This window comes from Uloborus diversus, chromosome 7 (assembly GCF_026930045.1).
Source record: "Uloborus diversus isolate 005 chromosome 7, Udiv.v.3.1, whole genome shotgun sequence".
Classification (NCBI taxonomy): domain Eukaryota; kingdom Metazoa; phylum Arthropoda; class Arachnida; order Araneae; family Uloboridae; genus Uloborus; species Uloborus diversus.
Window position 1 is genome coordinate 15772866 of NC_072737.1, and position 26269 is coordinate 15799134.

At 35.4% G+C, this 26269-nt stretch overlaps 1 protein-coding gene across 1 annotated transcript in view; it reads left to right on the plus strand.

The window, feature by feature from the left end:
- The window catches only part of LOC129226282 (bone morphogenetic protein 1-like), an 85295-nt gene that overhangs the window by 17752 nt on the left and 41274 nt on the right, over positions 1–26269 (plus strand). Inside the window, exon 2 of the mRNA XM_054860883.1 lies at positions 17148–17287. Within this exon, the coding sequence (XP_054716858.1) occupies positions 17155–17287 (133 nt within the window). The 5' untranslated portion in view covers positions 17148–17154. The remainder of the gene's footprint in view (positions 1–17147; positions 17288–26269) is intronic.

A 26269-nucleotide genomic window follows, 5' to 3' on the forward strand; every position in this document is an offset into this window, starting at 1 on the left:
CGAAGCGATTTTTTAAATTGTTCTTTTTCTATTCCAATTTTAAGAACATTTTACCAGGCAAATTATCATAACATGGACGAGTAAATTAGAATAACGTGGACGAGCAAATTATCACAACTGGGGCGAGCAAATGAGCATAGCAAATTGGAGAGTAATTCATCATCCATTATTTGTAAATATACAGGCGAACCAAATGACCTTTTAATTTTCTTCTAAGGGCAAAGCCGTGCGGGTACCGCTAGTGATAGTAACTACAAGCATGGTAATATGTTTTAAAGAATATTTAATCACAATAGAATTCATTTGACTTAATACAACGTTTTGAACGGTTAACCAATTTGTCTACAGACTTTTTAAAATCAGTTCTGGAATGTTCTTTTGCACTTGAGCCATGCTGCTAGAATGGCTGGAGCACCATCGTCAAAAGCTTCTTTCATTGCAATTTTCAGTTTCGGGAGCAGAAAATAGATTGGCATTCTCGATCCGAGGCCCAATTTAGATATTGAGAGGCCTTAGGCCAAATACAGGGTGTTTCAAAATGAATAGCGGGGTTTTAATATGTTATAATATTTATTACACCAAACTTACAGCCACAAGTGATATATCAAGAAACTCAAACAGTTTTACATAATAGCCTACAAGTGTTCAATGTGAGCACCACTCGGCACACGTCAAGACGATATGCGAATTCTTCCCAAACTTTGACGAGTATCTCATGAGTAATTGCTGCAACAGCTGTTTCAATCCTGTTCCTTAATTCGGGAAGGTCGGCTGGCAGTGGAGGCACATACACACGGTCCTCAATAAACCCCCAAAGATAGAAATCACACGGCGTTAGGTCGGGTGACCGTGGAGGCCATGGGGAAACAAGCCCTGTCATTAGGCCCTTTACGGCCAATCCAGCGGTCGGGTACAGTTAGGTTAAGCCAATCGCGTACCTCATTATGCCAGTGGGGCGGCGCACTATCTTGCTGAAAGATGAAATTTTCTGGTTCATCTTGTGTCAGTTGAGGGAAGAGCCATAGCTGTAAAGTATCACGCTTTCTAGCGGATTGCAGCAGAAACATTCCACGCGCATGCGCACTGATGCCAACAAACAAAACTGAGTTTCTCTTTCATTTGATACATCACTTGTGGCTGTAAGTTTGGTGTAATAAATATTATAACATGTTAAAACCCCGCTATTCATTTTGAAACACCCCGTACTTTTTGGTGTCTCTGTAGAGAAACTGTACAACTGCAGCCATTCGCTGAAGCAATTTTAGCCATTTGGGGGTCCCTAAAAAGCAGGGGCCCTAGGCCACGTCACGGCCTAATTGACCTATTCACTAATAAGACCTTGCTTCGATCACCTTCCGCATTCCCATTGTCTATCACCGTGTGATTATTTTCAGTTTCCGAAACTGAAAACTGCAACGAAAGGCGCTTTTCAGGATATTTCAGCCATTCAACCAGCCGTGACACTGGTGCTAAAGAGTATTCCCAAAACCTAATTCAAAAGGTCTATGGATAAATTGGTTGACTGTTCAAAATGTTGTATTGAATTGACCCTATCTATACATATAATAAAACAAGATGTTTGTGTGTGTGTGTGTGTGTGTGTGTTTGTGGCGCGCATCCTGGGAAAACGGTAAGGCCTATAAAGATGAAATTTGGTACACATGTGCAGTTTTTGCTGAAAATGTGCACCTCGTGCTTCGATTTTTGATATTTTAATTAGAAAAAAAGTTATTTAATGTTTTATGTTTTTTTTAGCACTTTTTAGTACTTTTGACCTCACAGATCCCGAACCAATCGCGCCAGACGGATATTTTTTGTACTATTGTGTAGGAAATTTAATTTTAAATATGATGAATGAAAAAATTTTGAAGATATTGCAATTTTTGTATTTTTTATAGATTTTTGAAAAAAACCTTTATTTTACATTTTTTTCTGGGTTTAGTTTTTTTCGAAACCCATCCTGCGACAAGTATTGAACCCTCAATTCTAAAATTTTAGTCGGTAATAGTAAAAACATTCCGCCCACTTCAGAAGGAAAAAGTTTTGAAAAATACGCAATAGTTTTTTTTTTACAATTTTTTTAATGGCAGAACACAACGCGAGCTGTTCGCTTGCCGGCTGATTCCGAGCTTACCTCATCACGTGACCCAACTGAAATCGTTTGCCTTCTCTTCACCTTTTTTTTTTTTTTTTGCAAGCGCTACTTTTTGAACACTACGGGGAACATAGAGCCTTTATTTTTGAGGGCTATTTTGATTAAATAAATAAAGCCCGCGATTTTTTGCATGATCTTCGTTTCTGTTACGAATTGGCGGTTAGGTTAGGTAGATACAGAGATAGATAGAGGTTGAGTGGACAAAAATGATTTGTTTTCGAATTAATACTTATATAAATAAAAAAAGATTGTACTGTCAGGAGTTAAATATGCGCAGATCGTATAGATTGATAGATAGACAAATATAGAGTTCGATATAGCAGATGGACAGCAAGAAAGAGGCACGCCCGTCATTTAAGGAATTTCAACGGGGTGTCAGTGCCCCCCCCCCCCCACACACACCATGACTTTGAAAAAACAATGCTTTCACATAAAAGTGGAAGTGCTTTTTGTTTATTTTTCGACAAAATTTGCATGAAGAGTACGTCGTTTGTGTCTCCCCCTCCTTTAAAAATATTCCAAACGACGGAACTGGAGATAGATCTAGAAAATATTTTATTCAAACTACTAATGATATACATAGATATAGATTGATTGATACCGCCACGAAATTTGTTTAAGCAGCCGCCGAAGGCGGCAACATCGGGGTAAAAAGGCGAATGATAATATTGAGAAAAAAGAGAAAAACATTGATTAATACCGTTGCTAAATTGTCTAAGCAGCCGCCGAAGGCGGCAACTCTGGCGCAAAAAGGCGAATGGCGTAAAAAGGCGGACCAGCTGGTCGCCGCAGGCGGCTAGTTTTAAATAAATATCAGCTTTAAAAAATATTACTATACTTATCTTCTTTATCTTTACTAATAATAAAGCTGAAAGTCTCTCTGTCCTGAGGATGTCTGGATCTCTGTGCCGCGCATAGTGCCTAGACCGTTCGGCCGATTTGCATGAAATTTGGCACAAAGTTAGTTTGTAGCATGGGGGTGTGCACCTCGAAGCGATTTTTCGAAAATTCGATGGGGTTCTTTTTCTATTCCAATTTTAAGAACGTAACTATAATAAGATGGACGAGTAAATTACGAAATTATCATAACGTGGAACCGTAACATGGGCACAAGCCAATTGGCGAGATACAAAATTATCATACGTGGAACTGTAACATGGGTACAAGCCAATTGGCGAGAAAATTCACCATAAATTATTTACGAAAGTATCATAACGTGGAACCGTAACATGGGCACAAGCCAATTGGCGAGATACGAAATTATCATAACATGGAACCGTAACATGTGCACAAGTCAAATGGCGAGAAATTTCACCATGCATTATTTGTAAATATACAGGTGAACCAAAAGACCGTTTCATTTTTCTATTACGGGCAAAGCCGTGCGGGTACTACTAGTGTTATTCTATAACTATAGAAACGGTTTTTTAGATCACACTGTATATGTTCCATAAATTCCTTTTTCTTTTTACAGTTTCTCTGCCCGTTTATGCTTTTAGTCTAATCAATCTGATTTTCGTGCCGCGCAACATCTTACCCACCAACCCCATTTCTAAACTCCAAGACAAATTACCTGACTGAGATCTTGTTTTAAAACCAGAGTAGAACCGAAGATCAAAAGTACTGGGTCATTAGTCAACCAACTCCATTAACGACGACGAGTGTCAAAAAAACATACCCAAATCAGTGCTCGTACCTCAATTCTCAAAGTCAGAGAGAGGGTGGGGTGGGGGGTGGGGGAGCATTCGGTCAAAAGTAACATTAATAGTTGGGGGTCAATGTTCAACATTTCCGGAAACTCATTGTTCCACTCCCGATCCGCCCGTACATTAAAAACGAAGCAGATCGCGGGAGGAGGGGGTGGGCGGTGGTGGGCGGGAGATAAGGTGGTGGTTCTCTGGAAGAATTCTCCCGGGGAATCGCGTCTGATGGAGATGAAAAACGACTCGGCATTCCCACCGAACCTATTGTGTTTTTGGGACAAAAGCGTAAATCTTTACGATGCAGAGAGCTTTATCTCGCGTCTTCGGTGCACCTACCTGTGGAGGGGGGTCTGCCGCTGAAGATACCCAAATCCAGGAATCTCTGTTCCAGATTTATTTTTCTCTGATGTGGATTCGTTCCTAGAAAAAGTCGAGATTAGGCAGGTTGCCAGAATTTTGCTGTTTTGCGACGATAACTATTAAAGGAATGGATAATTTAGTATTAAGTCTACCAAAAAGTTCCGTTCTTTTATGAAGAGGAAGAAAAGGATGCAGTTTTTAATGCATCTGACGATCGTTACCGTACCATGTAAGTTCTATCTTCTTGCGAGCGTGGAGACAATTTGTGGGTTTTCTTTTTCGAAGAACGACTTCTGTTTGAAAGTGAAGAACTCGAGTAGTGCTATTTTGTCAGCTTCTTTATTTTTGAGATTTTTTTCCACAATTTTGTTTTTAAAGAGGAGAATATCAATAAATCAGAAGGGGTAAGGCCTGGAGAGTATGGCGGATGTCTACTCTCTAGACCTTTTCTGTATTTAACGGTCTTATAATAATTATTTACGGGAAAGATAGGCTATATACAAACAACAAAATTGCACCATTTGGCAACCTCAATCAAGTGTTTTGCTTAGACAAGAACACATTGGTGCCAAACAGACGATCTATTAAATAACGTTTTTTAGCCTACTTTCCCAGTAAAAGTCAGAAAAAGAAGAAAAAAGCATGAAAGAAGGCTTAATGCATCTTAAAAAAATCGCGAAAAAAAAAAGGCAAAAATAAATAAAATAATGAAATAAATATCGAAAAATTAAAAATTGGAAAGTAGGGTATTGAGATGGGAAAAAATATCTGTCGGTACGTCGGTCTGTCTGTCAGTCCCCCCCCCCCCCTAATAACTTTTGAATGAATAGTCCGATTCGAGCAAACTTTTTTTTGTTCGAAAGATCTCGGCGAGGACACCTCATTCCCATATTTAAGTTTTTGATTTGAACTATTTTCTGTTCATTTTTGAACAGTTCAAAAAAACGCCTACGGGGAAATTCAAGGCAATTCCGAACTGTGAGGCGAATTTGCTTCAAACAAACTTTGTAGGAAAAAGCTTTTGATGAAAAACTTATATATAAAATATATTTTTGATTTGAACAATTTTCCGTTCAATTTTGAACATTTCAAATCCCTCAACATTAGCGCCTACGAGGAAACTGAAAGTCAATGTAGATTCCGTACTTGAAGGCGGATTTTTTTCAAACAAATTTTGTTGGAAATAGCTCTTGACGCCAAACTCCAGACTCCGAGAATTTAGAGGCACCTGATTCCGAATCCGACTCCTGTGCCCGACAATTAATCGGACTCCGACTCCCCGACTTCGACTTTGACTTCGTAGCTTTGCAAAAATTTATACACGGAGGTCAAATGACTGACTCCGATTCTTGGATATTCGTCTCCGACTCCTTTATCCCAAAATAAGATCAACTCAGACTCCGACTCAGCAGCTATGGTTTTAACTGTGAAATAATTATTGTTGATATGACTTGTTTTTATTTTCACGCTAAAGTTTTAATTTAGGTATTCAGTTTTCGGCGAATAAACTCGAAGTCATTTATGTTTCTACACAAAGATATGCGCAGACGATTATTTTTGACAATGAAAAGTATTTCTTTAAGTTGACATTTTATTGTTTTTATTTATTTTGGTAAGTGCATTAATTCATTTAAAAAATTGTTTTTGGCAACAGGGGAAAAAGAAACGATTTTTTTTTTGATATGATGTATTTATTTTAATGAGCTTATGAATTTTAATTATTATTTTTTCGTTTTGAAAGCTGTTAAAGATTTTTTTAATGGAAAAAAGTGTATTAGCTGCTTTGTTTAAAAATTGCTGCTTTTTTTTACGCATCTATTTTTTTAGATGAGTGAGGAATATTTTATTCCTAGAAATCAGCTTAAAGTATTTTAAAAATATGTTTGAAACAATTTACGATTTTAGCTATTTTTGAGAATATTGATCAGGTACTAGAAAGTAGTATGGGTATACGGGAAAGTAGGCTCGTATAGTTTTAGACGGAACTTCTTGTTTTTTACTCATAAGACAATCCACAAAAGAGGCACGGCGGCAAACCTTCTGAAAACCTTGCTTACTTTCGGTCTGCGTATTCCGTGAACAGAGTTTAGCTCTACGAATCTCCAAAACTGTCGTGGCGTCAGACTGTTGAAAATTGCCATTCTTTTACAATAAGTAGTAGGTGATCCCGTAACTGACGAAATCTGTTTGAAATCAATTATTATATTTCCAGGACAGTTATTAATTTCACTGTCATTAATTCTTCGTCATAGATTTCCGAAATTGTTTCAATCAATATTTTTAGTTTTTATTAAATATTATTTCGAATAACCTATCATGCAGCCTCTAAAAGATAATGGGGTGGTTTCCAAAATTTTAAAAGCATTTTTTTCTGAAAGAGCTTGCTTAAAAACATAGGATCTGACCATTTTTGAAATAATTTGACTAAGTTTAATATTTTAAAAGAATTACTTCTATCGATGCGCTTTCATTGTTTACACTTCTGCCGATGACATCACAAATGATGAAATGCCATTCACTGTTGCCATTCGCAGAACGTAATATTTAATTTGCTTCTTTACTCACGTGTATTTGCAACGGTATGGTTGATAGCAAGCGTAGAGTGTAATATTTAATTTGTTTCTTGATTATCATGATGTGGAATCGCGGCAGACAAATGTGCCAAAAGTACATCATTTGTGACGTCATAAAGACCACGTTTTGTTTGAAAAATCGGACATTTTGAAAAATTAATTAAAAATTAACTGTTGGGAAAATTAAAGTATTTTCTGGGTCTATATATATATATTTTTTTTTGCTCATTCTATCAATTTCAATGACTAAAAGTGGTACTTTTGACTGTTGGAAGCAACCTCATTACTGTTGGGGGCCGATTGCGCGAACTATGCAATTATGCGAGTATACCATCAGTCTCTTTTTTTTTTTACGATTGAGCATGCAAAATTGAAAACATCACAACAATGTATGAGAGAGTCAAATCTTGTGAGAAGAGTGGAAAATCGGGGCGGGGGAAGGGGGAATCTAATGTCTAAGCATCGATAAAGAATAGAAAAAAAAGTACTTGCGCAGTAGTTTTAAAAATATATCTATATTCACAACTTTGCTTAAAAAATTTATTTTTTGCCGTGAAAATACCAGTTTCTACCGTTTTACGCAATCAGAAGCATATAAAGTTGCTTTTCCAATTGTCCGAACAAGGTTCGATTTTGATAAGATCATATAGTCGGCGATTTAATGTAAAAACGTTCAAATAACCTTTAAAATTGAAAATAGCATTAAAAATCACAGGAAAGTGTTTTGGGAAAAGCAACTTTTCAATGGAGAAGTTCAAAACACTTTGCTTCAATGCAATTCTTTCAATGCAAAAAAAAAAAAAAAAAAAATTTGAATTTTGACATCTTGAATTCAAATTATGTTTTTCGCAATCACGTGTGCGTGTGTGTGTATGTAGGCGTGTGTGTTTGTGTCTGTGTGCAGGCATGAGTGTTTGGGTATGTGTGTGTATGTGTGTGTGAAGATGTGTGTGTGCATGTACGTGTGTGTGTGTGTGTAGGGTATGGACGCAACTTGGAGACGGTTTTCGCTAGAGGAGCAGCATCGTGAGGCGGCCGGCGGACGGTGGTGCTGCAGAGGAAGGCGGGGGGGGGGGATAAAATCATAGGAATTCAAAACAGCTCAAAAAAAAAAAAAAAGATCTTATGAACAAAAAGATACTTGAACAAAGCTCATGCACCCATTGGTTTATTCCTTGCATTGGAAAAGGAGTTCCTTAAAACCCCCAAACGTGAGTCCGTCATTTTCATTGTTATTTCTGAATTTTAAACAATTCGCAACTTGGAGTCAAATTTAAATTAACTACAAGTGAAATGCTTACCTTTTTACGATAAGCTACACTTAACAACTTTCACAAATAGCACCAAGAATCATAGACACTTGTTTTGTGTTTACAAAGAACCCCTTTTTCGATGCAAGTGAGAGAAAAAGTAAATTGAATGGTTTTTTTAGTACTGAAAAAAGGGTTTTTAAATCATGAAACATATGTCTGCAGTTTTTATAATACATTTTAAAAGTTGTTTAAATGCTTTTAACTTTTTATATAATCGAAATTGTTTTTTAATTGCAGTCATTAATGTATTTATAACCCTTTAGTTTACGAGCGGGATTTAGTTCCAAAAATTAACAGAAAGTACTCATCATAATCGAAATTTTTGAAGTTTACAAAAATTTACCAAACTATAAAACATACTCTCCTAATCACGGATAAACTCCCTAACAGAAACGCTCCCGTATTTGGAAGAAATTTTCCCCTCGACGGTTTAACCATAACCGAAATTATTAACTAGAACCTTTAAGGGAATGTTTTTATTACCACCCGTCAAAACTTTTACTAACATATCAGTTCCAGAATCGCGAAATTTTTACGATTCCATGCGCCCTAACGCTCCGATGGGCACAGAGACTGCTGAAATATCAGCTGCTATATGAACGATTCTGTCTGGAGAGGGAGGGAAATGGGAAGGAGGGGGGAATCCACAGATATGAGCACCGAGAATAGAACGCTTTTCGGCCGGTTCGATGCAGGGGTTTAGAAGAGGAAAGAGCGCCCGTCGTATGGGGTAGTTCTGAATATCGTCTGCTCCCGACGCTTTACCTGTCTGATGTCATGTGATCCAGCTATGATAGGACTTTCTGATTCGAGTAAGATATTGGTTTTGTGTTTTTTGGTGGAGCTGTGATTTTTATTTTAAGACAGTCATGATGTGTGGTATTTTTTTTTTAAAATAATTTATAATTGTTTTGTTTTTAAAAACTTTGTCGAAAATCATCTGTTACAGCAATTTTTTAGCTTAATTTTCTTCTTAAAAGTATTTTATAATTCTCACCTAAAGTCGAAGTTGAATGCAAATTTACTTTTTTTTTAATCTAATGCAAGTGTTAAGAAATAGAAAAATTTAGGAAAAATAAGTAAAAGAGAAATGAAAAATTAAAGAAATTTGAAGGAACTGAATCAAACATAGAATCAAACTAAAAATAAGGATTAATATGAAATATGTTGATTGGTAGGTTAGCCGGAACTCTAAACTAAAAAATAATGAAAAATAAATTGTTTCTTTTTCTTTCCTTTTTTTTAAAGTCTTAATAAGCGAAAAAAGTAAAAAATAAATAAATAAATAAAATGATAAATAAATAAATATACTAAATGAATAGGAATAAATAAATAAAATTCATAAAAAAGTAAATAAATATAAATGCAAAATTAAAGAAATTTGAAAATAACTGACTAACATCTTCCGTCTTGAAATCCTCGCTAGAGGGGCTGTTCTGCCGTGGGTAGGAAAAGGGCAAACTGCAACTCTTTCATTTTTCACGGTTTTGCAGTTTTGTCATCTATTGTACTTTAGTTTTATTGTAGAAGCTTGCTTATTCGGTTTCCGCTGGAGGAAGAAAAAAAAACCGTGGAAAAAACATCTAATGGGGTCCTTTTCAAAATTTTAAAAGTATTTTTTTTTGTGAAAGAGCATGCTTAAAAACATAGCATCTGACCATTTTTTAAATAATGTGTTTAAGTTTAATATTTTTAAAAATTACTTTAACCGGCGCGCTTTCATTGTTTACGCTTTTGCCGATGACATCACAAATGATGAAATGCCATTCACTGTTGCCATTCACTAGAGCAAAATATTTAATTCGCATCTTTACTCACGCGTATTGGCAACGATATGGTTGATAGTAAGCGTAGAGTGTAATATTTATTTCGCTTCTTGATTATCATAACGTGGAAACTCGGTAGAAATACTTAGAACCGCTATATAGATATGCCTACACATCAGCTTAAGTTTAGCTATTTTGGATCGGATTTTTCATTGTTGCACTGCTAGGGTTACCACAGCTAAGTTTCGGATTTCGCCAAACTTGCCGTAAATAATATTTTATTTAACAATCAATTCACGTGCCGCAAATAATCGCTCGCAGTGAGCAACGACCAAACGCGATAACACGCCAGAAAGGACAACCACTCAAACACGCGCTCCGATCCAAAATGGCTGATCTTAAGCTGATGCGCCGGCTCGTATATATAGGGGCCTTAGAAATACTATGTGCGAAAGTGCATCATTTGTGACGTCATAAAGACCATGGCTTGTTTGAAAAATCGGACTTTTTAAAAAATTAATTAAAAAATAACTGTTGGGAAAATGAAAGTATTTTCTGGGTCCATGTTATTTTTTTCTCCTTAATTTATCAATTTCAGTGACTAAAAGAAGTACTTTTGGCGGAGGGAAACAACCCCATTCCAACGTTTCCCTATTGTTAGCATGAAATCCAAAACGCGTTCGTTCAAATATCTCGAAACTTCATTTCTGAAGATACTACCGTTTACCTGTCCACTCAAAATGGTGCCATCCACACACAGGAGACAGCTTACTGTGTTTTGGATATGGATCATTCTTCAAAAAGTGTAACTTTTCTGTCACACGCCCTTTACAGTTAAAACTTTTAAGGAACAATGGGATTGTTTCCTTCAGGCAAAAGTAGTACTTTTTGTCACTGAAATTGATAAAATAAGCAAAAAAAAAAAAAAAAACATGGACCCAGAAAATTCTTTCATTTTCCACACAGTTATTTTTCAATTCATTTTTTTAAATGTCCGATTTTTCAAACAAGGCGGGGTCTTGATGACGTCACAAATGATGTACTTTTGGCGCATCTGTCTGCCGCGATTCCACGTCATGATAATCAAGAAACGAATTAAATATTGCTCTCTACGCTTGCTATCAACCCTATCGTTGCCAATACACGTGAGTAAAGATGCGAATTAAATGTTTTGTTCTGTAAAAATGACAACACTGAATGGCATTTCATCATTTGTGGTGTCATCGGCAGAAGTATAAATAATAAAAGCATACCGATTTAAGTAATTTTTTAAAAATATTAAAGTTAAACAAATTATTGAAAAAATGCTCAGATCCTATGTTTTTAAGCATGCTCTTTCGGAAAAAAATACTTTTAAAATTTTGGAAACAACCCCATTCATTTAACAATGCTTTTTAATTTCATCAAAAATGTATCTATTCAAACCTGCAAACAATTTTTTAATAACAATTTTTATTTTAGTATACTTTTGATTCACAACATGTGAATTTCTCACCTCCGTGGCATGTCACACACCTTGTGTGGCTGTTTATGTTGCTTCATAACTTGTTTAATTAAAAGTATGTACTTATTTATTTATTATTCCATTCAGAAGTGTCTCAAATACTAATTGTTCAATTATATTTAATTTTTTAATATTGTGTTTTAGTTCGTTTTAGTAGGACAAGGAGTCATGTCACACAATACATTCTCACCTCCGTTACCTAAACACAAAATGCCATTCATCATTTTAACACGTGGCAGTAATGATATCTAATTTTATTTTCCATGATACAAAGGAGCCCCCTTGTTTAGGGTTGTTAGGAGCCCCCTCTTCAGCAATTGTTGAAGTGTGAGATTTTTGTCGAAAAACAAGAAGATAGATTTTGCTTTAAAAACTTAGTTTGGATATTCTGACTGTTCAGCTCCGTGAACTTGAATTTCGGGGACGTAAATTAAGGTAAAAAAAGATGTGAACATATGCTTAACATGAGCAGATTTTAGCAACGAAGGAAAAAAAAAATCCCTGAAAAATGTATCTATTAAGCCTATCCACTATAATATTAAAATCTGTTCGCGTACGTCTGTCTGTCTGTCTGTCTGTCTGAAGATCTATCTTCTCCAGATCCACTGCGAATCGGGAGTCAAACGAGATACCGATCAATTCGAAATTTTCCAAAGAAAACAATAGGACCAATCTCGTAATTGTGTGACTTTAATTAGCAGAGATATTAATTAAAACGTTAATTAACATAACGTTATTCAGGAATTTTTATTTCTTTCCTGTTGCCATTTTGCATATGAATGAGCAAGTAAAATTCTAATAATTGTTTTAAAAGAGATTTTTTGGCTGCTGTCCAAATTTTAAAACAACGTTTCCATCTAGAATTTCATTTTAAATTAGTTTAAAATTGATTGCCCTATTCGGACATAGCCTTTATTTTATCGTCTGTCCTTTTTTTATTTTTTACATTCAACGTTCTTAACTCTTTTCAGCATATAAAAGTTGTTTCTTTAGCTATGTTTATTGGTTGTAGTGTAAGTTTATTATTCACCGACCTCATATTTTGGTACATTTAGGATGTGCGACTAATTATGTTTATTTTGTTGGACTTTTTCCCGTCACATGGGTGAGTTTTCGAATTGTAATAAATCTCTTTTTCCTTCCTGTTTCGATTTTTGCAATACAGTTTGTATCGTTAAAAGAACACGTTAAATTAAGATTGTTTGGATTTCTTTAAGTGAAACAGAGTTGAACAAAAAAGATTGTTTTTAAGGATTTTAACTAAAGCTCAATTGGAATCTGATGACTTGATAATAAATTAATGCTTATTGGTATTTAATAAGTCTTGGTGCTTTAGTTTCACGTAATCAACAAAAAAGTGTGTGTTATTTTATGTAAAAAGCTGATTGTAATTGTACATAAATATTTCAGATATATTCTATCAGATTTAATTCAGTTTAAAGTGAGCACATATTATAGTTGAGAATGCATATATTTTCATCTTTTGTGCTAATTGAAAATACTCATAACTTGTATCATTGATATCTATGATTAACGTTAAAGAGAATTTTGCCAAAAATATGCTCTACTGGTGTTTTGCAAACCTTGCATTACGCTTAATTATTTACTCCTTAGCGCTTTAGAAACTGATGTCAGAGTAATACAAAAACATCAATTGGACATCTGTTTCATTTTTTAAGTAGCCCGTGCAACGCCGAGCACGCAGGCTAGTATATATTGAAAATTCGTCACCTCCGTGAATCTCACCCTCCGTGACAGATCTTAAAAATGTCATTATTTCTGAGGTGAAAATAAATGATGGAGAGGAAATACATCAATTATAGGCATTCTACCAACATTATAAACCGTCAGAACATCCTCAAACTTACTAAATTATTTTTTTTAACATACATTTGAAACTACTAACTGAGCCGTACTTTAATTAAGAGAGCTTAATATTAGATTCCCACTAATCATTAAAATAGTTGATCATTTGCACATTTAACTAAATTACTACTTTAATATTAAATTGGCCTCTATCTTTAAATATTAAAAGTTTTTATCTTTTTTTTTATTTACGTGAACAAAGCATTTATTTATTTTGTTTTTAAATTTATGAGTAAAATAATTGGAATTTAGCTGGGCCATTGTTTATCGTTACTTCTAGTAGGTAACACTTTCATGTAAGAATAAAGAAAGGAAACAAAAGGTTTCGAAATTGAAAAATATTTGCGTTCAAAAGTTACGTTTTCTGGAGAATGACCCATATGATAGAACGTCATTGTTTTAGTTTATTGTCATTGAACGACATTTTCACAAAAAATTTCGTAAAAAATCACCACGTTTGTCACATCATTCACCGGTGGATGAAGCAGTTTAAGGACACTGACAATTTGTGTTATTTTGTAAGAAAACCAGCACGGGGCAGAAGACGAACAACATCCAAAAGTGACGTGGTCGAAAAAAATTTGTGAATCATTTTTGCGAAATGGGGAAAATATGTGTCTCTATGTCAGTTTGTCCTCTCCACCGCCCTTAATAACTTTTGTGTGAATAGCTCGATTCGAATAACGTTTTTTACTTCATTTTACAAGAAAGGAAGTATTGTATTCGCGAAAACAATTTCACTCACAAATCGGCCATAATTTCCATTTTGCTCACCCCCGAATGAATGTTGAGTTTTTTTTTCGACCCGACCACACGTGGATATATGCCTAAGAACGTACAGACACCAGAAATATACATTCTGACGATCCCCGAGTTAATTACAACGAGTTTTCTCGTGACGTCCGTTTGTATGTGCGTATTTGTGTATGTGTGTATGTACCTCGCATAACTAAAAACGGTATGTCCTAGAAAGTTGAAATTTAGTACGTAGACTCCTAGTGGTGTCTAGTTGTGCACCTTCCGTTTTGGTTGCATTCGGATGTTTCTAAAGGGTTATTTTGTCCCTTTTTTGGGGGAAATCATTGTTAATTTCGATGTAAGCAAAAGTGGTGTTATAATTTGGCGGACACTTGGCGACATATCGCCAGTCTTTTGGTTGCCAAGTTTTGTCGCCAACTTGGCGAAAAATTTAGCGGTTTTTTTTTTAAATCTGATTTTAATTCGGCCAATGTTGGTGATATTTAGAGTTAACCACTGAATCACATTAAAATTGCCAATAATAGGGAAATAAATCTGTGTAAAACGTTTTTTTTTGTTTCGGTTCGCCAGAAACTAGGGGTGAAAATATTTAGTGTTTCCTTGCTTACTCCAAAGCGTCATTAAATTGGCGTAAAAGGAAGTCATGTCATGCACATCAGCTCGCTTGTTCGAAAGATCTCGGCTTAAATACTCCATTCCTGTATTTCTCTTTTTAATTCGATCAATTTTTCATTGAACAGTTCTGAAACATTTAGCATTAGCGTCTGCGAGGAGATTTAGGACGAACATATATATCTTGAACTTAAAGACGGATTTGCTTCAAACAAGCTTTGTTGGAAAAAGCTCTTGATGAAAAAGATGTAAAAAATATATATATATATATTTTAAATTTAATTATTCTAAAGTTATTTTTTGAACACTTGAAATTTGTTTTAAACATTGACGAATATGGGAGAAAATACAAAAATGTTGAAAAAATAGTTCAGATTCTGAATATTATCGAAATTTGTAGTTTCAAGAAATAGGAAAAATATAATAATAAAAATCAAATTACCTCCTTTTTCGTAGACTTAACATTGACACAAATCAGAGATAAATATGACTGAATCAAAATGAAATGAATTTAAAGCGTAAGTATTTTTGCTAGAGCTGCAGAGTCGAACTCCGACTTCTAGAATTTTTCAGTCTACGACTCCAACTCCTGTACATCAAAATCTGTCCGATTCCAACCCTGACTCTGCAGCCTTGCAGAAATAGACTCGGAGGGAAAATGACTCTTGGAATTTTAAAGTCTTCGACTCCCGACTCCGACTTCACTACTCTGGTTTTTACAATGAAATAATTATTGTTGAGATTATTTGCTTTTATTTTCGTTCTTAAGGTTCAATTAATTTTATTTTTGGAAGCGGGAAATAAAAGAAATTTCAGACTAGTTTGTTCTTTAAAAGAAAGAAAGAGCTGTGTAGATGATTTAATTTTTTTAAAGATTATTTATTTATTTATTCATTTCCAACAGCGTACTTAATTTTTTTGTAACATTTGGCAACGGTGGAAAATAAAATCGGAGGCGATTTTTTTTTAACCCAAAAGAAAAAACAACCGACAATGTATTTTTTTTATTATTATTATTTTGTTTTAATAAAATGTATTTACTTTGCTATGCTTTTTATTTTAACTTTTTTTTTTTTGAAAACTATCAAACAATTTTTTGTAAAAACAAAATAGCTGCATTGTTTAAATTGTTTATTTATCAGATGAGGATGAGAGAGACATATTTTGCGGATAGAAATCAGGTTTAAATGTTCGAAAGGCATGTTAGGCATAATTTGAAGTATTAGCTAATTAAGAGTATAGCTAATTAGGACTTAGAAAGTCATGTTGGTACTCGGGGAAGTAGGCTTGTTTAGCTCTGGATGAAACTTCTTTTTCATTTGAGCCTCTAGTGGTTATGAAATCATAAAATCTGTTTCTCTTGTACGTCAAATATTTTCATATGATTTTCGTTGCATGGAGTCATAAAAAGCGTTTCTCTTGCATCTCATATTTTATCATGGAGTGTTAAAAATTGGTTTCTTCCACTTCATATTCATTCATAATACTATCCTGTTTATGAAACCATAAAAAGCGTTTCTCTTGCACTTCATATTTTTTCCTACTGTCCTCGTTTTATGGAATCATAAAAACCGATTATTTTGCAAATCATATTTTATCATGGAGTGTTAAAAATTGGTTTCTTTCACTTCATATTTAATCATATTACCCTCTTGTTTATGAAATCGTGAAACGCGTTTCTCTTGCACCTCATATTTTTTCCTATTGCCCTCGTTCTATAGAATCATAAAGAGCGATTCTTTTGCACCTCATATTTTCTTCCTGTATAAGAAAACGCGCTTTTCTTGCATCTCATATTTTTTCATATGACTCTAGCTACATGTCATCATAAAAAGCAATTCTTTTCACTTCATGTTTTCTTTCTGGAGTAAGGAAACTCGCTTCGCTTGCAACTCATATTTACTTTCTGGAGTAAGGGAACGCGTTTCGCTTGCAACTCATATTTTTCTCTATGACTATCGTTCTATAGAATCATAAAAAGCAATTCTTTGCACCTCATGTTTTCTTTCTGGAGTAAGGAAACTCGCTTCTCTTGCAACTCATATTTACTTCTTGGAGTAAGGGAACGCGCTTCGCTTGCAACTCATATTTTTCTTTATGACTATCGTTCTATAGAATCATAAAAAGCGATTCTTTTGCACCTTATGTTTTCTTTCTGGAATAAGAAAACGCACTGCTCTTGCACCTCATATTTTTTCATATGAATCTCGCTCGATGGAATCATAAAAAGCGATTATTTTACACCTCATATTTTCTTCCTGCAGTAAGGAAACGCGCTTCTGGTGCACCTCATATTTTTTTCTATGACTCTCATTCTATAGAATCATAAAAAGCTATTCTTTGCACCTCATATTTCCTTTCTGGAGAAAGGAAACGCGTTTCTCTTGCACCACATATTTTTTCCTATGACTCTCTCAAGCAATGGAATCACAAAGAGCGATTCTTTTGCACCTCATATTTTCTTCCCGGAGTAATGAAACGCGCTTCGCTTGCAACTCATATTTTCCCAGCTAACTTGAGTTCTCCTGGATCCTAGGTACCTGATGAGGGAGGGTCGTCCGCTGGTGCTGCTGACGCTGGTGCTCGTGAGGACCGCTGGAGGACTCCTACAGGAGACTCACAGCCACCCTCCGACGCTCGTCTCCCAGGACCTGGACATGGACCCCGGGAAGGCAGGTCAGTACTTTCCCTTTCACAAATGTCCTTAACAGGAAACCATAAGGTAGTGTAACGATGAAAAAGCAAAGCCAACACTGTTAAAAATTCAGTAAACTTTAACAAGAAATATTACTGTGAAATGGAGTGTTTACAGTACAAGAAAAAAATTTACAGTAAATTGCACCGAAAAAAACAAACGATTACAGCGTCAATTGATACACCACGTGATTTACAGCGCGAAGTGCATAACACCATATTTCCTCTCACTCAATGTGATCCAACCGGTATGGTGGTCAGCAAAACCGTCTGGCAAAACGAAGGTCCCGAGTTCGAACCTGCTTTTCCCATTTTGCTTTTATCAACTCTCGTTTATTCTACCGTCAAATTCTACAGTAAAAGAGGATTTTACGGTGAAAGTTACTGGCACAGCATGGATGTCAGTAACTTTTCCCGTTAAGATCAGAATCGGTGAACAACAGGTAAACTATTATTAGCGAAACCTTTGTGGCCGAGCTGTAAAGCGGTTACGATCTGTCTGTGAGATTCGCGTTGAGTGTTCGGACACCATTCATATCAATTGCACTCCCTTTGTGCAATAAAAATGTCGTGTTTGTATGTCAAAATAAATAAATTATCGGTATTATTGACTGTGAAAAAGCATGAACTTGATAAATATTGAAAAAACGAATAATTAAAATCAAGAGCTGTAAAGAAGGGGTCAAGGATATTTTATTAATATTTTGAAATAAACTTAGTAATTTTTTCAAGTCATTTTTACCATAAATAAAAGAGTTAGAAGCTGATGTCCATAGATAGTCGCCATCAGAGCATGTTACTGGTGTGCATTCCTGAAGTCACAATTTTGATCTATAATTATTAATTTTTTTCTATCGTTAACAACATATTTCCTCAGAATATGTACCTAATTCTGGTTTAAAAAAAAATTAGATTAATTTGAATTTTTGGCATCTTGAATTTAAATTATGTTTTTCGCAATCACGAGCGTATGTGTTTGTGTAGGTGCATGTGTGTGGGTGCGTGTTGTGTATGCAGTGCTGTGCGTGTACGTGCGTGTAGGCATTTGTGTGTGTGTGTGTGCGTGCAGGCGTTCGTGTGTGTGTGTGAGTGTGTGTGTGTGTATGTAGGCATGTGTGTTTGTGTGTGTGCAGGCATAAGTGTGTGTGTGTGTAGGAGTGTGTGTAGGCGTGTGTGTAGGCATGTGTGTGTAGGCGTGTGTGTAGGCATGTGTGTGTAGGCGTATGTGTGTATGCGTGTGTGTGTGTGTGTGTGTAGGATATGGATGCAACCTGGGGACGGTTTTCGCAAGAAGAGCAGCATCGTGAGGCCGGTCGACGCGACGGTGGTGCTGGCAGAGGGTGCTGGCGGGAGAATAAAATGATAGGAATTCAAAACAGTCAAATGAGAACAATAAGCAATCGTGATTGCTCAAAAATGTGTTCGATCACAAAATTTCCATTTATCTACCATTTTTGATCACCTTTTTCGCATAAAAAATTATTTGCAATAATAATAGTATCCCAGAATTAAGTTCATATAGAGTGTAATTGAATAAAGAATATTCACACAAAATTTCAGAACGATTGGCCTGTATCATTTTGCGCTAGAATGCACACCAGTTGAAAAAGAGTCGTTTCGAGAAAAAGGCGATTGAAAAAAAAAAAAAAAAACTGCTGTGAACATTTTCCAATCTTCAGTTTTTTAAGTGCTCATAGCATTAGAATTAAACAGAATTTGGAATTGAAATTTTGGACACATATTCTTGAACAGTTCTACTAACATTTTATGACATAACTAGTGGCACCCGCACGACTTTGCCCGTAATAGAAAAATTAAAAGATCTTTTGGTTCGTCTGTATATTTACAAATAATGTATGGTGAATTTTCTCGCCAATTGGCTTGTACCCATGTTACGGTTCCACTTTATGATAATTTCGTATCTCGCCAATTGGCTTGTGCCCATATTACGGGGCCACGTTATGATAATTTCGTAATTTACTCGTCCATCTCATGATAATTTTGTTCTTTGGAATAGGAAAAGAACCACATCGAGTTTTCGAAAAACCGCTTCGAGGTGCACACCCCCATGCAAACTAACAAACTAACTTACACTTAAAAACAAACAACAATTAAACACAAACTAACTTTGTGCCAAACTGCATGAAAATCGGCCGAACGGTCTAGGTGCTACGCGCGTCACAGAGATCCTGACAGACAGAGAGACTTTAAGCTTTATTATTAGTAAAGAAAAATGGATTTTTTGACCTGTCTCAACTGGTTTCCCCCCTAAAACACATTTTGATAATCACCTCCAGGGCTGCGAAGTCGGGGGGGAAAAATGGACTCCGACTTCTTTACCTTAAAATCAGCCCGACTCTGACTCCGCAGTCCTTAGAAGGGTATCGCCTGAGGCTCTCCGCCTCACCGTATTGACGTCACTCAAACTGACGCAATATAAAAGCATCTTTTTATGGCTGGATTTGAGGGCCCCCAAACAGTAGGGACCCTGGACAAGTGCCCCATTGAGGAAATCCTTGCTTGACTAGAGAAGAATTACACCTCTCTTTCCTACCACTACAAATGTACAGACGGTTCCTTCTGTATTCTGCGTGTTACTTTGTATCTACTCTCAGAAGCTACAAAAATTTCCTAGAAATATTTTCTATAGAAATCAAACCTCATAAAATGTATGAGGGCAATAAAAGTGGCAAAATTGAAGTGATACATTATACCTTTGCAAGTTAACTTTAAATAATTGCATACGTAAGTTGATAACTTGACGGATGCTTGACGGAGCCGCTTGCTTCTAACTGGTTGGAAAAGCCTCTTATCTCGGTCAGCGCAGCCGGAATTTATGACAAGTTCATGCATTAAATGAACCTTTCTTATATTTTTCATGACAGACCATTTAAATTCGGTGGTGAATTTCATTTCAGATACGTGCTTTAACTCTTTGACATAAGTCTGAACTACTTGAGTAGTTATAGGAATGTTTCTGTACTTCTTCCGTTCTTTGGCATTTTTTTTTAAATTTTTATTTATTTATTTATTTATTAATTTATTTTTTGCAAGTTGTATCGATTACGAATAGTGTATGAATATTTCACGTGGTGGTTGGTTTAAGTTGCAGGTAAAGATAAAATTTTTCGGATGTTATGTTTTTTCACAGAAATGTAAGATGTTTAATATAAACATGAAAGAAACGAGCTGATGTGTGCATCACATGACTTCCTTTTACTCCAATTTAATGTCATTTTCTCATTATTGGCAGTTTTAATATGATTCAATAGTTTACTCTCTAAATATCAACAACAGTGGCCAAATTGAAACTAGATTTTAAAAGAATCGCCAAATTTGTCGCCAAGTTGGCGACCAAAAGACTGACGAGATATCGCCAAGTGTCCGCCAAATTATAACACCACTTGAGTTCACATCGAAATTAACAATGATTTCCCCCCAAAAAGGGGCGAAAGACCCCTTTAGAAACACCCGAATGAAACCAATAGGAGAGGTGCACAACTAGACCCCACTGGGAGTCTACATAGCAAATTTCAACTTTCTAGGACATTCCGTTCTTGAGTTATGTGACATATGTACGCATATACGCACATACATACATACATACGTACATACAGAGAAAACTCGTTGTAATTAACTCGGGAATCGTCAAAATTGTTATTTCGCGTGTCTATACGTTCTTAGGCACTTATCCACGGGTGGTCGAATCGAAAAAAAAAAAACTCAACATTCATTCGGGGTGAGCAAAATGAAAATTAAGGTCGACTTTTGAGTGAAAACGTTTTCGCGAATACAATACTTCCTCTTTTGTAAAAGGAAGTAAAAAGTGATATAGTTGTACGAGGCTGGATAACATGAATAATACTGTATAATAGTGAGTTTTAAATATTATATACATATATATGTCCCCCCACCCTTTTTTTTAAAGAAAAAGTTTCATTTCGTTATGTCTTTGTGACCGTGAAAAAAAATCTTAAAGACGCAATTAAAAAAAAATAATAATAAATTAAATAAAATTGGTTCTTAGGATTTTTTACGAAACTCTTGGGTTTTGGATTTATTCATGAAAAAGATACATTTTTTCAAATATTTTACTTTTAAACATAATAAAAATGCAATTCTTTTTTCCCAAAAAATCTAGAACGCACAAGTTTGAAATTTCTAAAAAGGTTGCGTAAAGACAAAAAAAAAAACACTCTGCTCTCTCGCCCTGGATGTGACCTGCTGAACCCCCCAAATGTAATCTGAAATAATTTAAAAATAAAAACTCGTATGAAATTTTTAATTTCACTCTTAATTTCCGTAAAGTGTACACAAAAGTGTCATTTACATCAAAATGTAATCTTAGAAAAAAAAAAAAAGACAACAGACAAATTTGTTTGTTTCCCTTTAGTCCAGAGTACAGCACTTTTGGAGCAATTGGAAACATCTAAATGAGACATGAATAAAATAATAGTTTAAAAAAGTAAAAAAACATGCTTTCGTAGCCAAATGAACTAAAAAGCGAAAAATAATCTTTGGATGATAGTAGTTGACCAATCACTTAATTTTAATGTAATACAAAAAGCGTGGGGGGCTTCTTATCAGTTGTCTTGAATTTCTTCCATTTGTTGTCCAAGCAAAAATGTAAATAGATAGCACCCCACGCTTTTTTGTATTACATTAAAATTAAGTGATTGGTCAACTACTATCATCCAAAGATTATTTTTCACTTTTTATTCATTTTGCTACGAAAGCGTGTTTTTTTTTTTAAACTATTATTTTATTTTTCTGTTTTTTAGTCTTATATTGGAGAATTATCAGGCGACGAAATTATTTATAAAACGAGTGCGAGGTAATATCTTAAAGTTAAGACAAGGGCATTATATTTCATGTTCTTGGATTATTGGAACAAATTTTGTATGATGCAGAAAAATTAAAGATTTTTGTAGATATTTTTAAATAATTTTTGCGAGCATTTTTTAGTGTATTTTTATCATTTTTTCCTTTTTCACATTGTTGGATTTATGCCAAAATATTGATTAAAATTGAAGAAAACTAACAACTAAAAGAGTTAATTAGTTAATTTGATTATAGAATATTGCATTGTCATCGGCTCTGAGGTCGCGTGCCAAATTTCAAAAGAATCCGATCGCAGAAAGTGGACGAAATTTGAGCTGCAAGATTCCGTTACAAGATACAAACATACATACATACAGGTGAAGCTAATAAAAGCGTGTTAATAAAAATAGCTGTAAGGTGAGATTCATAAATAAATGTTTCTAGTAACCTTTCGCATGACAAGTAAAACGTGTTGAAACCAGTAACTTCGCATCCTGCTGGAGAGAAAAATAAACGACCACTAACTACAAAAAACTACTTTTTTAATGGAAGCTCACTGTAACTTTCCAAAAATTTCCTAATTCGGCAAAGTTTGCCTGACGATTTGGCAAAATTATCATGTTTAAGCAATATTTGGAGTTCCATCTGTCAAAAATTATCATCATTTGGCAAAATTTAGGGCTCCATTTGGCAAATTGAGAATTTCCGCCCTCCCAAAAATTTAAGTTCGCGGTGATACAATGGGAGAGGAGGGGGGGGGGGGTGTCAAACAATGATAATGCATACGCAATTGCTTAGAAACAAGCAGAACGCTAAGAATGTTTTCTTTTTGTCACCCAGTCTAAACTCACCACAGTTTCGTTTCAAAACTTACCTCAAGTGTGGCAATAGACAATAGCATAGCTAGGATTTCGTTCGAAGGGGGTCCATTGAAATTTGCCAGTATCGAAATTTGAGAATGGGCTCGTTTCCAAAATTTTAATAGTATTTTTTTCTGAAAGAGCATGCTTAAAAACATAGGATCTGACCATTTTTTAAATAATTTATATAAGTTTAATATTTTTAAAAAATTACTTCAATCGGTGCGCTTTCATTCTTTATGCTTCTGCCGATGACATCACAAATGATGAAATGCCATTCAGTGTTGCCATTCACAGTCCAAAATATTTAATTCGCATTTTTATTCATGTGTGTTCGCAACGATATGGTGACGGTGGATAGCAAACGTAAAGCGCAATTTTAATTCGCTTCTTGATTATCATAACGTGGAAACGTGATAGAAATATGCGCCAAAGAGCATCACTTGTGACGTCATCAAGACCACGCCTTGTTTGAAAAATCGGTCATTTAAAAAAAAATAATTAAAAAATAACTGTTGGGAAAATGAAAGTATTTTCTGGGTCCATGTTACATTTTTTTTTTTTTTTTTTTGCTTATTCTATCAATTTCAGTGACAAGAAGTACTACTTTCGACTGAAGGAAACAACCCCATTTTCTTTTGCATACGAACAGAAAAATTATGTGTGAAAAAATGGACAGCTTCATTTTCGAAGTTTCATACTCATTTCGGGAAGAGTCCAGATCCCATGGCCTCTCCCCTTGGCTACGCCACTGGCGACAGAGTTTGTTTCCATTTCCCCACGTTTCTTTTTATCCCATTTGACCAAACTAAAATAGGAAGAGATGGGGGTCAAAGTTATCTCAATTGACTGTACAGGGGTGCCCATCCCCCCCCCCAAGTTCAATGGTGCAAATCCCCCCTTCCAAATCTCTGTCTCCAAAGCCATCTTTGCCTTTTTTATTTCGTAGCTCTCTTTTTATTTTATTAATTTTTTAAAAATATTTTTAATTTAATTTACTTTTTTAAATACTTCCTATTTATTTATTTTTAACTATTATTATTAATTTATTAGAAAAGTTCTGTGTTACGCTAATGACATAAACACACACACACAAACTAAATAAATAAATGAAATAAATATAACCAAGATAAAATAAAATAAATAACTTAAATGAAAAATAAATTAAATAAATTTAAATGAATAAAATTTAAAAAATTAAACTCCCCCCTTCCTCAAAAAAACCCCCCTCCCTCTGTGGGTACTCCTGTGACTGCATAAAATTAGTTGCAATTGAGAAGAATCTTCATTCGAATACCGCGACGGTATTCTCGAGAACAAACAGACCGAGAAAATACAACTTTCTTCGCATTTCCGGTCCACAAATTAAAAAAATGAGCCAGGTCGGGATTCTGACAGTCGAAATGCATTTTTCACAAGCTTCCTGATCTCGGATCGGCCGCAACATCTATTTTCTCTTAAACCCCGTCATTTTTCCAACTTACTGGCGGAGAAACTTTGAAAGCGATTGATCTTTCCCGCTCCTGAGGCGACGAATCGGAAGGCGAGCACCCGGCAGACGCCATGTTTGGTCGAATGCTGTGTTAAATTGATGTGTAAAATCGAGATATTTGCACTGCCTAGCAGGAGCGGATCCAGAATCTTTTGAAAGGGGGGTCAAGTTTCAATGGTAAGAGTATTATACCGAATAAAAAAAACAGTTAAACAGGGGTGCCAAGGTTGATGGCATACCTCTTCATATGCTACGACCCCCACCCACCACCAAATGAGTTCAAAACCCTTTCAAATGACCCCCTCCCCCTAAATCTTTCAATGGTGGAACCTGTGCCATGAATCATTATTCCTTCAAATTTTTACTAAAAATCATATTTCTTTAGGCATACAGGCTGGTCACGTTACCGTATAAAATCGTTGGATACATTTTCATATACTTATTATAACCCAATAAAATTCTTGTCACAGGGGGGTCAGCTAACCCTTTGGCCCTCCCCTGAATCCACCTTTGCTGCCAAGTAATCAGGTATGAAGCGAGTTATTCTAGAACGAATAGAAGTTTAAAAGAATATTTAATTTTAAAGATTGTAGGAACCCTTTCGACTTAATTCGTCATCGAATGGTTTGCTGTGGAGGGATTCTTTCAATTTTTCTCATAAACGGTTTTCGAGTAACATTTTGACTGATTTAGTAGTTGAATGATCGGTTTTCGGGAAAATAATTTTTCTGATTTAATAGTCCATTGATCGGCTTTCAAGTTACTACTTGGTTTGATTTGATGATCGAATGATCGGTTCGTAGTTATTTCAACAGATTTACTAGTTGACTGATGTGCTTTCGACTTACTATTTCTACCGATTTAAAAATTGAAGGATCGTTTTTCAACTATTTATTTCGATTAACTTCCTAGTTGATGATTCGTTCGTTGTACCGTAATTATTTTGATTGATTTAATAATTCAATGATCACTTCTCGAGACACAATTTTGCCTGGTTTGGGAGTCGAATGATGCGTTTTTGAACAACTGTTTCGACAGATTTAATAGTTCAACGATCGGTCATCGAGAAACTATTTCGACTGATTTCATAGTCCTATAATCGACTTTCTAGTAGCTGTTTCGGCTCAATTAGTTGTCGGGTTACATAACATCATTTATGTATGAGTTTTATAATTGACCAATTGCAGCTCTATTTTTGCACGTTGGACAAGGTTGTTGTTATTATCCTTTCTATTGGCTCTTCTCCTTTTGCAGGCCTAGTGCATTCCAAAGGCTCTGGCAACTATTCTTTTACGTGGCATCAATTGCCGGTGAATGCCCCTCGAGAATTTGGACGCCCCGTTTCCTCGCAGTTAAAGGCACCTGGGATCGTACAATGCAAATATTGTGGCTCTTGTTGCTGTCGTGTTCCTCGAAAATAAAAAATAATGCTATGATGAAACTGGATAATTTTGGCAATGTCTACTGCCACAGAGTATGCAATTCCATTGAATTCCAGACCCAAGTGAGCAGGAATCCATTGAAATATGCAACTTTCTGGCCTGCAGTATAGTTGTTGCAGGTGAGATATAATGTCTGAAGTTAGTCTTGAGGAACCTTTACTGCAGACTCGAAGTCACTGAAGATAGTGATCCCATTTAATGGATGTCTATTGAATGTCTATTGCCAACTATGAGAACATCATTGACGAGTAGTCTAGGCTATGCATTTAAGCTGCTTTAGTTTGGCAGTCAAAGATATGCTGGGGAGTTCTTTCAGTGTTGGGACAGTTGTTACACTTTTGATACTTTT